This window comes from Camelus bactrianus, chromosome 13 (assembly GCF_048773025.1).
Source record: "Camelus bactrianus isolate YW-2024 breed Bactrian camel chromosome 13, ASM4877302v1, whole genome shotgun sequence".
NCBI lineage: Eukaryota > Metazoa > Chordata > Mammalia > Artiodactyla > Camelidae > Camelus > Camelus bactrianus.
In genome coordinates this window covers 29,058,332-29,075,833 of record NC_133551.1, presented here as the reverse complement: position 1 = coordinate 29,075,833, position 17,502 = coordinate 29,058,332, and the positions used below count along the sequence as shown (strand labels likewise).

At 44.5% G+C, this 17,502-nt stretch overlaps 1 protein-coding gene across 1 annotated transcript; it reads left to right on the top strand.

The window, feature by feature from the left end:
* The first annotated feature begins 1,142 nt into the window (after nucleotides 1–1,142).
* Nucleotides 1,143–4,258, top strand: GADD45A (growth arrest and DNA damage inducible alpha). The gene is made up of 4 exons (XM_010963427.3): nucleotides 1,143–1,418; nucleotides 1,906–2,007; nucleotides 2,253–2,490; nucleotides 3,578–4,258. Exons 1-4 carry the CDS (start codon nucleotides 1,375–1,377, stop codon nucleotides 3,689–3,691), a joined length of 498 nt encoding a protein of 165 aa, XP_010961729.1. The 5' UTR covers nucleotides 1,143–1,374; the 3' UTR covers nucleotides 3,692–4,258.
* Nucleotides 4,259–17,502: the final 13,244 nt, after the last annotated feature.

Sequence of the window (17,502 nt, the reverse complement as noted above, 5' to 3'; positions counted from 1 at the left end):
AGTACCCTCAACCTGTTCAGTGAAAGTCTATACATTCAAGTTTGCTTTTCAAAAGTGTATAACTGCTGCTTTCTTTCCACCCACAGATTGCCATTATCTCAAAGGTGAAATTTTAGCATATGACTAAAAGGTCCTGTAGCAGCAGCTTCATGATTCAGCATCTAACATCAATAATTCACAGTGAGATCACAGGCTCCCTGTGGAAGATAGTGACATACTTGCTTGCCTTATGAAAGGAAGTTGAGGGCTTTTTGAATTTAGATGTGTAGCTTGTGTGGGTGTCAGACATTTGTCTCTTAGCTGGTGCCGTGCAGAAGGATTCTCCTTTGGGAAAGACTCTGAGAAAGGAGAATTGGAGTTGTAAGGCTAGGATACACATGTGTGGTAACCAGCTCCTCCTGAACACGATTTTCCAGAGTTACCGTGGGCAGGTGGGAAGCCTTGCTGCTTTCTGTGGAAAAGATTCCACAGAATCTTGGTTCCCTGCCACTACCAAACACAAATGTGTTGATTTTTCTTTTTTGAGCTTCCAACCCTTGCAACCTTCCAAAAATAAATCAAACCAGCCATCAGGGCACCAAAATAATACTACTACTAATAAACAGCTTTGCCTAGACTTACATAAACAACACTTCTGAGGTAAACTTTGCCCCAGAGGTCTGGACACACTCTTTTTATGTAACCGGCTTACTAATAATTACTAGACTTGGGTGCATTAATCCTGAAAATAGATTTTCATGGAAGCCCCCCAAAACAAAAGCCATGAAACAAATTTTTAAAAAATGAGCCCCAACTAGAGAAACACTTAGCAGCCTGCTCCAACCCTATCTGAAGTCATCTCCCACCCCTCAACTCCCGCCACTGCAAAGACCTCCCCTCCTACCCACCCCGCCCTCAGGAAGAGTCCACTGGGAACCCGGTCCTCCTCTAGCCCCGCCCTACCCCCCGTCCTGCCCCCGCCCTCTAGGCGCGCCTTGCGCATGACTCCTCCCCCTTCCGCTCCTTTCAGCCTGGTTCCAGGAGCTCGGGTCAAATTATCGGGAGCAGGCTTATTTGCATAGCCCAATGGCTGTGCGTATGCAAATGAGGCAGGCGGTGGTTGGCTGGTGGGTGGCAGAATAAATCCTGCGAGCCGGGCCTTTGTCCTTCAGTGGCTGTGAGGCAGCTGCCGTGTCGGTGTTGTGGTCCGTGGCAAAGCGGGGAGGGGCCGAGAGCCGGTGGGCGAGCGAGCTGGGCGGCAGGGGCGGACGGCGCGGCGGCAGCGGGCGCTGGAAGAGCCTGCGAGGGAGTGCAGAGAGCAGGCGCCCGCGTACCCGCGGTGGCAGGAGCAGCCCGCAAGCCGCTCTCTCTCTGTGGGGGACCTGCAGTTGCAATATGACTTTGGAGGAATTCTCGGCTGGAGAGCAGAAGACCGAAAGGTAGGTCGGCCGGAGGCTCTTCTTGAACTCTGCTTGCCCACCGCGCGCACCCCAGTGCTGCCAGGCTGTGCAAGGTTTGCCCGGGAGCGAGCGGTTAAAAGTTTGCAGAGGGCACCTCTTCTTTTTTCCTCGGCGGGGACACTTCAGAAGCGCGCGTGGCCAGAAAGAGCGTGCCTGGTCGAGCCCCTCCGAGACTTTGCAAAGGGCAGAAGTAACCATCCCTGCCCCTGCGGCTCCTACCCTCGCGGCTCCTGCCCTCGGGAAAGGGAGGCGGGTGACACTCTCGGGGCTTCCCACAGGACGCGCGGCCTCTGGACGTGCGAGAGGTCATGGAAGTGACAGCTGGGCGAGCCCGGGGTTTGCAGAAGGCCCAGGTGCGCGGTGGCGCGTGCCCTCGGGAGAGAGAGTCGCGGTGCAGGGCGAGGGGGCGACGACGGTTCGGAGGGGCTTCGGGCTGACGGGACCCCCTTGCTCTGTCTGCGTGTAGGATGGATAAGGTGGGGGATGCCCTCGAGGAAGTGCTCAGCAAAGCTCTGAGTCAGCGCACCATCACCGTCGGGGTGTACGAGGCGGCCAAACTGCTCAATGTGTAAGTGGGACCCCAACGTGTCCCTCGCGGCTCCACTAACCGCCCAGGCCCGGGGAGGTCGCCTTTGCGGGGCGCTCCTCGCGCTGCAGCGCCGCTTCCTGCTGTTTTCCATCTGCCCCTCGGCTGCCTGTCTCAGGGACAGCGAGCGGGCTGGGGCACGACCCCGGGGACCCGGGGGGCGGGGGTGCGGGCGCCCACGCGGCGAGTTGGGCCTTTGGGCTCACCAGCCCCGCCCCTGCCCTCAGCGACCCCGATAACGTGGTGCTGTGTCTGCTGGCGGCGGACGAGGACGACGACAGGGACGTGGCTCTGCAGATCCACTTCACCCTGATCCAGGCGTTCTGCTGCGAGAACGACATCGACATCCTGCGCGTCAGCAACCCGGGCCGGCTGGCGGAGCTCCTGCTTCTGGAGACCGACGCGGGCCCCGCGGCGAGCGAGGGCGCAGAGCAGCCCCCGGACCTGCACTGCGTGCTGGTGACGGTAAGGGAGAAGGGGACTGCGGGCAGGTCGGGGTTAGAGTCCTGGCAGGAAATCGACAAGAGCTGAGAGTCGGCTGACTGCGGATCTGGGATGGGTGGGGGTCAAGAGTTGGGCGCCTTTGCCCCATTAAAGAGTAGCTGGACTTTCAGCCGAGATGTGCTAGTTTCATCACCAGGATTTTCTCTGGTACAGAACATGTCTAAGCACGTTGGAGGCTGCCAGAAGCGGAAGAGATCCTTGTGAGTCAGCATTGTCAGCCCAGCTACTCCCTACCTACATCTGCACTACCTCCCGTGACTAATTCCTTTAGCAGGGCAGATTAGATAAAGCCAAATAAATTCCTGGCTCACCCTCATTAAGGAGTCAGCTTCATTCTCGCCAGTCAAAGCTAAAAATAGAAATGGTGTAGGAGAGAGACCTTATTAATTCCCTAGAAATACATTAAGAGAATGATGTGGAAATTTTTTCTTCGCAATCTTGCATTTTTTTCAGTGGAGCTTTTTTCCCCCCAGTAAAAACCTTTGGTAGGTAGATAACTTGTGTTTACAGAGGTAAAAGTGATCGTTTTGTCTTTTAGATTTCACTCCTTTTGGACTGATCTTGTTAAGTGGCAGCCTAATTATTCTGTTACTCCTGAAAAATACTACTCTCCCTTTTGGGAGGATAACAGGTGGCAACTCTAGGTAACTGCTCTGCAGCTCTCACCTCCTGGTAGCACAGCATGGAAGTATTTCTCAAAGTTGCTTCACTCAGGTCTCTGTCCACATACAAGTTTGGTAGCACAAGCCTGTGAATAATACTCTTATGCAAAACAATAAATATTAACATGCAAACATATTATATGGCTCAGTGGGTTGCATGTGTTTATACTTTGCAGAGTGTAGCTTAGTAGAGAATTACCTTTAATGGTTTTACAGGAAACCCAGCTACCTAGAATAAATTTTATTTTTTTATGGTTGTAACTGGTCTCCATGTCACACAGCCAAAGTAATAGAATGTTCAAGCATCTTCCCCTCAAAAATGGTGTAATTATTAGGAAATGCTGATTTTTTAAATAGTAAATTTATTTTCCTGAATTTGTCCCCAGAATCCACATTCATCACAGTGGAAGGATCCTGCCTTAAGTCAACTTATTTGTTTTTGCCGGGAAAGCCGCTACATGGATCAGTGGGTTCCAGTGATTAATCTCCCTGAACGGTGATGGCATCTGAATGAAAATAACTGAACCAAATTGCACTGAAGTTTTGAAATACCTTTGTAGTTACTCAAGCAGTTACTCCCAACACTGATGCAAGGATTACAGAAACTGATGTCAAGGGGCTGAGTGAGTTCAACTACGTGTTCTGGGAGCCCGGAGATAGATGACTTTGCAGATGGAAAGAGGTAAAAATGAAGAAGGAAGCTGTGTTGAGACAGAAACACAAGTCAAAAGGAACAAAAATTACAAAGAACCACGCAGGAAGGAAAACAAAACTATGTATTAATTTAGGATCGTTGAGTTACATTTAAATAAACCAAATATGCTTTGTTAAAGTTTAAATGTGCAGCAGTAGTGTGGGTATTTTTGGTTCATATGCCCTCAAGTCAAAGAAAAGCAGAAAGGGTTAATCCTATTTTAAAACCATATTTTATTGTATTTTGATGAGATGTTAAATTCTCAAAGTTTTATTATAAATTGTACTAAGTTATTTTGTGACATGAAAGGTTATTTATGCTATAAATTTTTGGAAACACAATACCTACAATAAACTGGTATGGAATAATTGCATCATTTCTTAATGTGTGCTTTTGTTTCTTTTTACTTGGACTTTATTTTGAACGAGTTTTTTAATACGGAAAAATTAAAACCCTCCTGAAATGATATACATTATGTATATATATAGTATACATGTGTCTATATTATATAAATGGTGTGTATATATGTATGCATATATATTTTTCCCACTTTTAAACATTTGGGCTGGACATGGCATGATTTTGCTTTTTCATTTATTATTTAATGGAAATTTTACCGATGCCCTGCTCTAATATAATTTTGCTTTTTAATTTATTATTTAACAGGTATTTTACTGGTACCAGATCTACCTGCTCATCCAAAGTCAGAAAAACAAAGGTGATTTAAAAGGAGTTGGAGTTAGGGAAAAGTGTTAGAAATTGCACTTGATGAACCTGAATAAATCCTTACATTTCAGTGCTATTAGTGCTATAAGAAGATTATATGCAACATGTTAAGGAAGCAATGAGGAAAGAGTGACCGAAGCTACCTGTAGGACCAGTGAAGTTCTTGGGGAGAGATCATTTTATTTGGATCTTAAACCAGGAAGAGGTTATTGCTAGCAGTAGTTTCTGAAAATGTGTGGCAGCCTGAAAGACCAAAACTTGTTCAGGGGACAAAGAGGGATTCTGTGTGCCTCTGGTGTAAAAAGATAAGGGAGAGATAAGGTTGAAAAGGTAGGTGGGGATTAGGCCCAGACTGAAGGGCATTCTGTGTCACCTTAGCATTTGGGCTTCCTTCTGTAAACTTTGGCCAGTGTGCAGAGGCCTTCACGCAGGGAGTGACGTGATCAGTGTTCTAGGAAGATAACACTGGGGACTGGAAGACGGGTTACTGGGATAAGCGGCCGTAGGTAAGAAGGCCAATTAGAAAATGACTGTAACAGTCCAAGGCTGTGCCCTGTGCAGAGGCATGTTCAGGGAACAAGCAGCCTGCCAAAGATTCCGGTGCCTTCCAGCTGTCTGCTACAGTTCTAAGGGGTTTGGTTAAATTATATCAGATGGGAGAGATGGAAGAAAAGAGCAGAAGAAATGAAAGGCTTCAGCAGAAGAGACATTTTTACTTGGAACAGTCACTTGATAAATTAACTGCAACAATCTCTTGAAGATACAGCCAAAGAAAGCAAAAAAACAAACAAAACCTACTGAGGTGAGGCCTAACATAGCTTTAGTCCACAGGCTTTTTCTTTGCCTCCTTCTCAAACCATACCCCCCAGGGCTCCCCTGCCGCCTGTCTCCCATCCTTGTCATGACTCCAGGCAATCAAGCAAAAGTAGAAACAGGAGAGAAAAACCAGCTAACAGTAACAACAACAAAAAAAGCCCTCCAAGTTTCTGCCTATCTTAGGAATAACATAGGCCGCTGAGCCCTTCATCTTGCAATTAAGTTTCTGTTTTTCCACATCTGCTAGAAATGTGGGTTTTCAGGCCTTGTTTAGACTTGTTGCATCTTACTTAAGCCAGGGCCCAATCCAAAACATAACTGATATTTAATACTCATTTCTTACATTATCAAAAGATTGAGAGCAGTGCATTTTAAACAGATTTTTTTTTAAACCTTCCCACTAAAGTAAAAAAATATTTCCAATCCTTTTTCACAACTACTTCATGAAAAACCCTTCTGCAGAGATGAGAGAATTAAACTAGGAAGGCTGAGTGGAGAGGAGCAAGATGACTTGATGGAAAGAGCAGCCAGTATTAGTTCCACATTCCTTTTTCCTCATCTGCAAAAAAGATAAAATCTCCCATCTTGCAGAGTTGTTCCTCTCCTACAAGACTGTAACTTCCTGAAAGGTCAGAACCAATAAGTGTAGTCCAGTACTTAGCACACTTCTCAGCGCACAGTGAGTATTGAATGAATATTTGTTGACTAAATGATTTAGAAATAATGAATGCAAACTACCTGGCGTATGGCAGGTACTCAATATGGTGTGTCTGTTACTAAAACTTAGGCGACAGCAATCACAAAATTTTTGAGGCATCAGAGAAATTCATTGCTTGTAACATGGTATATATATTGGAAGGAAAGCGTCTTGAATCTGTATTCTAAATTCATAGTGTTTAGAGATAGAAAGTGGTAGTATACATTCCTCAGATGGTTTTGTTTCAGGAAAAATTTCAACAACGAATGCAATGTTGTTTTGGTTTTTAAATTTTAACTGTTGTTATTCTTTCCTGATTGAACACAACACAAAATTAACATGGCACTGAAAAATCCAGTCACGAAACAGTTAATTGTAAACAAGTGTGCAATCACCTGGGCAGATCCTACCTCTAAAGGATGCTAGTATCTTTCAGTTGTGGCTTTAAATGCCATTAAACCTACTTATTGCAAGTAGGTAGAAATGTTGCAAAAGGAACAAAAATCCCCTCCTCTACCTGAGGTGTGTTGTTTGTGGAAAATACCTACTTTTTCCACTGGCAACTTCACCCCAGTGTCAAAAATAGCACTGCCTCCTCCTTTCCACAGTTCACCAAGGCCCTCAGTAAGTGAAACTTCTGTAGCGAAAGGACTCATGAAGGCCACAAAATTTCATTTCCTGTAATAGGTATTTTATTTCCCAAACAAAAAAGGGTCATTACTAGGAAAAAGCTGTTTGCATATGTCAATTGGAAGTATTTCCAAAGCACGTTTTGAGATGCCTTACTGGAACACTTGTGAAGTCGTTGTTTCTTCAGTTTTCAACTGTATGGGTTAAATTTTATTCGTTGATAAGCGGGGAAAGGCTGCAAGCAAGGAAGTGTGTTTCCTTCAAACGAATAAAACTCTCAATGGCATGATTTAACACCAGGCTGGTGTCCCTCAAATTGAGTAGAACATTTTTTTTTTCTTTCCTTTTTAACAGTCCTTAGATAAACATAAGAAACTCTGTGAGAAGGCTGTGTTCATGAAGACCACCAAGAAGTACTTAGTGCATACTCTGGGCAAGGGGCTATGCTGGTTGTATTGAAGTCTACAAAAACTCAGACACATACTCTGGCTCTGAGGAGTTCACGGTCTGGTGAAGCAATGAGATGCACACATCAACAGATACAATCCAAAGAAAAAAGTGCCCGGAACATAAGAAGGGCCCAGAGAACTGCGATGGGAATCCAAAGGGTAGACATTTCTGGAGGGCACATGGGGATGACATGGAGAAAAAGATTGTAAGTTCTTTGATCAGAAGCTAGCATCGTATTTTGCAAGCTGCACAAATTACTTAATTGATTGAATATGGAATAGAATGCTTGGTGCTGCGGCGAATTCACATATGTAGCCTGTAAGGAGGGTTTGTCCTTAAGAAGTTTATCATCAAATAAGGAAATCAAGATTAGCAATTCACTTCTTTAGCACTATTTATGGAAAGCCTATCATGTAGCTGGCATGGTGTTAGGTCCCGGGGCTGCAAAAGTGAAAAAGTAAGGTCTCTCCCTTTAAGGATGTGCACAATTTAGAGCAGAAGACTGACACCTGCGATGCAGGGCGACGTGTGATGACGTGTGACGTTCAAGGCCGACGTGTTCCTGGGGGCCGGGAAGGTTTGCCAGATCCAGGGTGACCCAGAGGATGAGGAGACATGAAGGGGACTTATTCCAGGAGGAGAACGGCAGCTCTGGAGGGTAGGAACCCGAGGTATGTTTGGGGCGAGCTTCCGGGGCAACTCACAGGGCTTGCTACAGGCTGAGCACAGCTCTAAGCACTTTACAGGAACTTACTAGCACTCACAACCACTCGGTGGAAATAAATACTATCATTGCCTCTATTTTGAAGGTGAAGAGACTGATACACAGAGAGAGAAATTTGTCCAGAGTCTGTTAGTAAGTGGTGAATCTGAGATGCACACCGAGGCCCTGGAATCCATACTCTCCAATGACAGGTGGTGAAGTGGGAAAAGGTGGTAGGAAGCAGATCATAAAAGACCCTGCAAACCAGCCCCCTTTTTTGGTAGGAGATAGAAAGCCATTTAAAAATAGCTGCTGGGAGGGGAGAGGATAGCTCAGTGGTAGAGCACATGCTTGCAGTCCTGGGTTCAATCCCCAGTACCTCCATTAAAAAACAACAACAACAACAACAAAAAAACTTAAAACTGAGAAAAGAGGCAGTGTGCTATTACCACCACGAGAGAGGCAAGGAAAAGACGAAAATTATGGCTCATGAAGTCCTAATGCGAGGTTGGAAACTGGCAGCCACGAGAACTGTGGCTCATAGAAATTTTTTTGAATCAATTGTCAACATGTAAACATGGAGAAATTTCTTAGAAAAACCTTGATTTCCATTGTCTCTTGAAAAGTTGCCCTACGTGGCAGCAGCGGCCCACATTCTGCATGACAGTGTTTGGCCGGGGCTGAGGGGAGGCTCCTTCCTTGTAGACAAGGATTTCTAGTTTTCCACAGACCTCCCTCCTCCCTATTGTGAACTCGAGCCTGCCGGACTCAGGCTTCCCTTCCTAATCCTTTTAGGCATGTGGGGTCTACCCTTCATTCCCCAACAACAAATCTCTCTCAGTCTGGGGCTCAGATTCTTCCTGTGTAAAATGAGTTACTTGCACTATCAGAATTTCTCACATTGTTCCGATGATAATGGAGACCTAGGGATGTTTGTAAAAATACAGCTTCAAGACCCCTTCCCAGGAGCTTCAGATTAAGTGGGGCTAGGAAAAGTCTGTATTTTTTTTCTTTTAACAAGTACTTCAGGCAATTCTTATTATCAGGGAAGTCTGAGAAACACTGAGCGCTTTCTTGGAGTTCTTCCAGCTGAGACTCAGCAGAACCACTCTTTACAAATCTCGAGGGAGGGAGAGAGGACAGTTTTCACCTGATCAGTTTCCAGGCTCCCTGATGTCAGCCCACCAGGAGTGGAGGAATACACATTTCTCTGCAAATCTTGAAGGGATTCCCAGGGAAGAGGTACAACCAGAACAATTTGCTACCTGTTGACAGAGTTAGAATTCACTAGTTTACTAAGGTGATTACTGTACAAGTTATGAGACCCACACAAGGTGGGAGAGGCCACCTACAGGATGGCTCTTAGCCCCGCCTTGAGCTGACCCTGAGCAACAGACCTGTCACGTGCTGGGCTCTTGGACAAGACAAGGAAGAAGCTGATTAGCATGATAAAAACCACCTGTTGTGCAGGGCACTTGTCAGGGTAAGCGCTCCAGAGGCGACTGGAGTTTCTAGTTTTCTTATTAGCACTTTCTGGCTTCTAACAATCCATTTGATTTCTTGCTAATGTGCTTGAGACTCAGAGAGGGCAAGAGACTCACGCCTCCAAAGCTGCATGGCGAGTTAAGGGGAGAATCAGAATTCTACAGTAAACTCAGCCTCTCAAGGAGGCCAATCAGGCAGCAGAGGTTAGCCCGGGGGAGGATGAAACTAATTGGATCTAATCTTTTACTTAACTACTAAGTGGGACAGAGCCTCAGGAAAACTAAAGGAGACAAAAAAAAAAAAAAAAAAAAAAAAAAACCAGAGAATTCTAAGAATTGTTCTCTTTCATTTTAGAAGTTCATCACAGGGAAAAATGATTTTTGTGCCCCTGGGTGCTCTTCTGCTATTGTCTTTTCTACAATTAAGTGTCTGAGAACTTATGCAGAAAAGCAGCAAACTCCTAGTATCACCGCTTAACACCTGATTACATCACCGCATTGTAATCACATTACAATCATCAAAATAATCACTCTGCGAGAAATGGTTCACCTGGAGAAGAGCCTTCTGATTTCATTTTGTTTCTTCGTGAAACTGTTATGGATAGAGCTGACAAAAGAGCAAGCAAAAGAGTACAGCAGTTAAGACAGTGGGCTTTTATAGCCAGAAAGACCTGCGTCTTGGGTCTTGGATCCCATCTAGAATTTGGGAAGGTTAGTGTAACTTCTCCCAGCCTCAATTATTTCTCCTAGAAAATGGGAAAAGAAACAAGGCTTGTATTATTGTCCCCACCTCCCCTGGGGAATAAAGAAGACAATGCGTAGAAAGCACTTGACTCAGTTCTTGGAAGTACTGGATATATGTAACCTAATCATAATCACATCTCCCATGAGAATTTTTCTGTGCGTGTATGTTATGTATGTATTCTACATAGTTTTATCTTTGCAAACGTAGAGGGTTATTTAAGTGAAAAAGAACCCCCCGTCCCCCAGTAAACTACATAGCCCAACAGAACTGAATACGGAAAGACACCATCCAATTAAATTATGTTACTTTCCATTTCCATTAACTTAATTTAGTCCTTTATCACTCAGTTGGATTATCAGAACAGTTTCTGTTCAAAATCAATGGCTGAGCCCATGCTGTGCACCAAGTACTGTGCTGGAACTTGCTACGGAAAGATGATTATGGTGCAGTTTCTACCTGCCTTCTAGTACGTACATCTAGCATGGAAAGCTGACAATTTTCAAGGTGGTGTGGCGGCAGGGCAGGTTTGGGCATGCGGGGTGTGTTTGTGTGTGTGTGTGTGTGTGTGTGTGTGTGTGTGTGTGTGTGTGTGTGTGTGTGTGTGTGTGTGTGTTTAGGGTGACGGTGGCGGTGGGGAAGACTTCCAGGGAAGGGCGATGCTTGACCGAAGTCCTGAAGCATGGTTTTACTGGCCTAACCGAGTCAGGGAAGAAAAATGTGGTGCACGAGGGACTCTTTTAGTCTGCGGTGTTTGCTAGAGGATTAAGTGTTAGGAAGGGAGTGGAGAAAGGTAGGCTGAAAGGGTAGACAGAGACCAGATCATAGAGGGCCTTGTGTTCCCTCTCAAGAAGCATGGCTTTGCCCTGCAAGCACTGAGGGGGCTCCAAGGATTTTATATAGAAAAGCAAAATGGGCTAAGAGTGATCTATGGTTCACTCTTCTCAGACGCGTTCAGTTGCTCAGATCCGTGTGATGGAGTTTCAGGGGAGTGTAATGTAAAGAGATTGCTGTTCATCATTCTCATCTGTTCTGCCCGCCTCCTCCGTCCTTCCCTGAATCTTCCCTCTTGTTAGCACCCCTCTCCCCAGCCTCAAAAACAGGTTTGAAATATAGGCCTGGCTCATCCTTCTGGCCGTGGTGATTGGTTGGGGGATAAATACGTGACTTCAGCCGGACTAATCAGAGATCTTCCTGAGACTTCTCTGCCAGCGTAGAGAATCTCTTTGCGGCGCTGCCAAACTGATGGATGGATGTGTCTAGGGTGGCTAGCAGCGGCCCGCCCGCTGCCCAGACTGAGTCTGTTGAAGAGCAAGGGCAGAGGTGAAACCTGAAAGCAGAGCTGCTGACGCCGGCTGTACCTGAAGTGAGGCCCGTGGATTTTCAGTAATGTGCGTCAACAAATTTCATTTTCAACTAAAAATAGGGCTTTAGTTTTATTTGCAACTAGAAGTGAGGGACTGAGGGATTTCCTGGACCCAAGACTTTCAGGGCTAAAACTGAGACAGTCCCAAGTAAACAGAAGTGGTTGGTTATCCTAATACCAGGGGTGGGTGGGGAGGTGGGGCAACCACGGAGGCTGGAGTCTAGACGGAGTAGTACAGTCAAGGGATGATTCGGGTCTCAGCTTACAGTTGGTGAGGAAAATCAGGGCTGGATTTGAACAGTGTTTGGGAAATGAAATAGGCATGACTGATTTCACAGATACAAGGAATGAGGGGGAATTCTTGAAGGCCTCTCAGATTTCCAGCTGGGGAAATTTAGTGATGATACTACTATCAATTAAAGTTTCGGGAGGGGAGCTGGGTTTAGTCTTGGACACATTGTATTTCAAGCCGTGTGTGACCATCTACTGAAAATGTCCAGTAGAAGAGGTAAGTCGGATGTTTGGCCCAATAGTTGGTCCGGATGCTCTGTTTTGGGAATCCTCGGCGTATAATAACTGTGAGAGTGGGTGAGCTCTCCAGGAAGAATGGTGAGGGGAGAAGAGCAGCAGTGGGCGGGGAATAGAAACCTGGGACTAAGGGTGGGATTTCAGAAGGCAGACAGAGGAAGAGGAAACAGAGGGGAAATAGGAGTCTGATGTCACAGAAGCTGGTGGGGCAGAGGGTGAGTTAACAGTGGAGAATAATTCCCGCTGTTAGATGAGTCCCTGAGACCGAAAGTTTCCATTGAATTTGGAAATTAAGAGTTCACTTGGCTGTTTTACTGGGCAAAGTCAGTTTCGTTATCCTGGTGGAAGTAAGACTACGTTGCAGTCAGTTGAGAAGCTGGGAGGTGGGGAAGAGAAGACGGGGAAGGTGGACGACCTTCTAGAAACATTTTGATAAAGAAGGAAAGAAGAGGATAAGGGGCTTCGGGAATAGCTGGAGGACGTGGCCTTTAACCCACGGTTGCTTCTCACCCGTGAGCCTGATGGGAATTATTTGGATGCGTGTGATGGGGACATTTGGATGTGGGAAGGTAGGACGTTTTAAGAATTCAGGCCGAATGACTGACCCCTACATTTTTTTTTTTGATGGGGAAGGCAGAATTATTTGCTTGGTGGGAGGGAGATAAATAGGGTTTGAGAAGGGTGATAAAAGTTTGGAATGGAGGAGATGAATAAGGACTAATGAAAGAATTGTGAAATTCTGCTGGGGGCTCATCAGAGGTTAGAAACACCTCTGCCAGTTTCTCTCCAAGTTTATCCTCCTTGTACATTCTAATTATCTTTAAGAAAACAAGGCTTGTCATGTCAGGACCCTGCTTAAACAATTCTACCAACTCCCACCACCCTCTGCCTATATAATCAGTAAAAACCCTTAGCCTTTGATGACTTAACTCAAACTTCCTTCACAGCCTCATCAACATTTTCCTTCTCTTACTCCCCACGCAGAGATCTGTTACCTGATACCCCAGACTTCTTCAGAACCTAGCATTTGTACATACTGTTTTTGCTGCCAAGAATATCCTTTCCCTATTCTTCACTAACTCCTACTCATCCTTCAAAGCCCAACTGATATATTGCCTCCCCTGTGAAATCTTTTCTGACTCATTCAGGCAGGGCGACTTTTTATAATAGCATTTACTACATGGCACAGTAAATTTATTGTTTCTCTACCCCCTAGTGCCCACCCCCAAAACCCCACCCTCACTATCGGGAGATCCTAGTCTTTTCTGGGTTTATCCTAAGACATACTTAGCACCGTGCTAGTAGCAACTACTACACTCCTAGTAGGAGCTCAACAAATGAATGAATTCCTCTTTGTCCTGCTTCTAAAAACCAAATGCTATTATTCACATTTAATGTTTGAGTGATCTGGTTTTCTTTTTGAAGTTATATTTTATGAACTTATGAGATATTGTTGGTATTTTGTTGAAGAACTTTACTTACTTAATTCTATTAGTTGCTTATATACAAAATACCTTTCTACAATTCATTTTTCCTTAAATATTTTTTCCAGTCCTGATGATGAGTCAGTAGCTGAAATATCAGGAAGTGATTCTTTAAATACCTTTTAAATATCTATAATTACACACAGCAAACCCACATACCCTTCTATGACCCCATACTAGAGTTTGCTTCTTTCCCTCCTCATTTTCAATTGAAGGAGGAAAATGTAAAATAACTGGGGACAAAGTTGCAAAAAAGCAACCAAAAGTGAATTGCTCTCCTCTCCAAAATTTGTGTAAAACTTAGAGCTAGAAGAAATCTTAACAATTACCTAGCCTAAATCCTTCTTTAAAAATAGATCCTTTTTTTTTTTTTCTGGAAACAGGACCAGAAGTAATGCAAGTCCTAAGGTTGCACAGCAAATTAGTGGCAGTTCAGCTAGAACCTACATTTCCTGATTCCAAGACATGTGCTTTCTCTTACTTCATACTGACAACTCATGGAAAACTGCATTTAAAAAAAAAAAAGAGCATGTCAAATGTACTTTTTGGGTCTCTCTAAACTTCCATTACCTCATGTGTAAAGTAGGGATAATAATAGTAGCGACCTCATGGGATTGTTGTGAGAATTAAATGGATTAATAGACGCAAGATGCTGAGAATAGTACCCGGCCATGGGGAGTCTAGTATTGTTTGTTCTTCTTTAAGGTCATTACACTCCTGATTACTAAGGAACTAATTTGCTGACTTGACTTTGATTAATTTTATTTAAATTTTTTTAATTCAAAAAAAATTTTGTTACTGTGTTGACATACAATATGTTTCAGGTATACAACATAGTGACTCACAATTTTTAAAGGTTATACTCCATTTACAGTTATTATAAAATATTGGCTGTATTCCTTGTGCTGTACAATAGATCCTTGTAGCTTATTTATTTTAGTACATTTTTAGTACAGTTTGTGCCTCTTAATCCCCTCCCCACACTCCACTGGTGGCCCCTAGTTTGTGCTCTACATCTGTGTATTTCTTTTGTGTTATATTCTCTGATTTGTTTTGTTTTTTAGATTCCACATACAAGTGATATCATATAGTATTTGTCTTTCTCTGTCTGACTTATTTCATTTAGCATAATACCTTCCAAGTCTATCCATGTTGTTGCAAATGGCAAACTTTCATTCTTTTTAATGATTGAGTAGTATTCCAGTGTGTGTATGTATACCACATCTTCTCTAGCCATTCATCTGTTTATGAACACTTAAATGGCTTCTATGTCTTAGCTATTGTAAATAATGCTATGAACACTAAGGTGTGAGCATCTTTTCGAATTAGTGTTTTTGTTTTTTTCAGATACATATGTAGGAGTGGAATTGCTGGGTTGTATGGTAGTTCTGTTTCTTATTTGATTAATTTAAAAATTCCAAAAGTTATTTTGTTTCTCCCTCCTACCCATATCGATTCAAACCATGCTACAAATATGAATACAGACCACGGGCTGCAGAGTCCAGCTGACCTAGGTGTATGGAATTAGGGTCTACACTTTTCAGCTGTAGGACCCTGCATAGCCTGCTTGACTTCTCTGAGCCTCAGTTCCTCATCTGCAGGACTGAGTTAAATAAAGTCTACTTTCCAGAGTTGTGAGGCTTCAGTGGGAGGATACACACAGAGTGCCCAGCCTGTTGTCAAGGTTGGGTCCTTCCTTTCCCCAGAGCCCCACATGAATGCCTGTAAATATCGACAGATATTGTATGACCCATATTGAAATGTACTTCATAGATCTTAGATCTAAAGGGGTTTATTTAGAACAAAGCAGTTTTGATGCATTGGTTGTGGGAAAATATTTCAGCATTAAAAGTAGGAACAACCTGTTGAATGTGGATGATTCTTGAAGTGCAGTTCTCCAAAGGGGTGCTAGACTTCTGATACACTGTAAGGCTTCTTTGCGATTCTTGCCATAACCAGGTACAAGCTGTATTATTCCACATGCACATTTTTGAAGATATAAATTGGCTTACTTTTTATTTAAATCTATTTTAGAAGGAAACTTTATATCACAACTTGTTCAGCGAGTGACTGCTTTAGGCCTGCCCCTAACATGTCAACTTTTGGATGCACTGGGTCCTTATGATGTCACATGGTTCGTGTCCTACGTCAGGACCAGATTTAAGTTCTTTTTGTGGATGGAGCTTCTACTTCTATTATTAAGGAGTGTGTGTGTGTATAAAGATGGGGGCGTGATTAGATCTAGAGACCAGAAGTAGCAACTTGCACATGGCTGTCTCAGCTGCAGGTTTCTTAACTTCCAAGTTCAAGATCTTACCATTATATATCTCAACCATTCCAACTACTTGCTTTCATAATTGAATAGATGATCTAGGAGGATTTCTAGGGTCTAAAAATGTTTCACATGTCAAAATAAGTCTGAATACACCTAAAACTTTATTATTAAATTCTCCTTTGGGCTAAGCATTGCTCTCCCCATAGTTCTATCTCACAGTACCAGTGGTCTTCTACAGACTACTACGTTGTCATTAACATTTCAGGATGAATTTATCTGGACTCCATGTTCTTCCAGTGCAGAGGAAATACTGGTTTCTTAAAAAATTGGTAGTTGAGGTGAGGGTTCTTGAGAGCAGCTGTACATGTTTGCCCAAGGCTGGCCTACAGTGAAATAGCCTTTAATAGATGTGATTGACTCAGATAAGGAGACAGTAACTGGGGCAACAGAAGAGCTCATCTGAAGGCAAAGGTTTGCTCACAGTGGCAAAGGGGAGCATAGCAAGCAGGGTCATGCTCTGAAAAGAAACTATTGCTAAAGGCAGTAGTCATGCCAAGTTGTGCAAAGGTGGCCAGAGCTGACGGTGGGGCAGGTTCTGCAGTCAGAGCCGCAAGCCCAGAGTTTGTGAAGTCAGGCATAGGGAGGGAGGGAGAAATGCTCAAAAGACTGTCTACCTAGACCCAAGTAAGGCTTATGTGAATGTCAATATGTCTATGTGTAACCAACCACTTGCCAATGAGCTGACCACAGTGCGTGCCCAGGGGAGCTGGGCTGCCGTACGATGGGCGTTTCCACACTGAGCTCCCACCATTACCAGTAGGTTTGAGTTCTCTGTTTATAACGTTAAGGTTGTGTACCATTGCATCTTACTTAGTCTACCCTTTTCAGCCTCATTATCCTCTCTCCCCTTATCCCTACCCAGTCCCACCTACCACTCCCAATGCAACTGTCTTCCACTGAGAGTCACAGGAACTTCTTTTTCGGGTAATTTGGTTTGAACCAAAGAAAGTGCTTGTCAGTTGCTATTTTTTCATGACCAAAGTGTCTAAGTTCTTTAGTCCCTTCCCAGAAAGGGTTGGTGGCACCCTTTGCCCCTACTCTCTGTAGCGTGTGACTGCTGGTTCTCAGAGGCAGGGGCCACCTCTGCAGCTTGCCCAGTCCCTAACGAGGCCCTCGTTGGCTGCCTTCCCCCCTCCTCCCAACCCTGTGGATGACATCATCCTCCCTTCATCTTGGTGGGAATCCCAGCCCCGGAGGAAGGGACAGGGCAGGAGGCAGGGTACTGTTAGCAAACACTTGGTGAATATGAGTCATCAAGTCTAATGACCCTTCCCTTTGTTATCTGTTTCCATGGTCACGGCCGTGGATGTGAAACAGCCTTCCACACATCGTGAATCATTACATCACTCCTGCTTAACAACTTCCACGGCCTTCCTCTTGCCTGCAGGGTAAATACATGGTATGGGAGATGCTCTGCACGCTAGGCTTTGAGCTCACTTTTCTCTTCCTCATATCACGCCCTCCCAAGACTTCATTCCACTGCATACAGGGTTTCTTCTCTCAAGACCTAGCTCAAACCCTGCCTTCCTCGGAAGCTTCCTCAGACTTTGCTCAAGTGGAGGCAGCCCTTCTCCCCCTGGGCTCTCACGGCACTGCGTGTGCAGTTGCGTTCAGGCACTCTGCACATGGGGCTTTCATTCTTAGTTTATGTATCAG

What these genes read in the sequence shown, in the direction of transcription:
- GADD45A (XM_010963427.3), top strand. Translation starts at nt 1,375, where the DNA reads ATGACTTTGGAGGAATTCTCGGCTGGAGAGCAGAAGACCGAAAG. An exon ending in GGAGAGCAGAAGACCGAAAG is followed by an intron (nt 1,419 to 1,905) that starts GTAGGTCGGCCG and finishes GTCTGCGTGTAG; the next exon opens with GATGGATAAGGTGGGGGATG. An exon ending in TGCACTGCGTGCTGGTGACG is followed by an intron (nt 2,491 to 3,577) that starts GTAAGGGAGAAG and finishes ATTTGTCCCCAG; the next exon opens with AATCCACATTCATCACAGTG.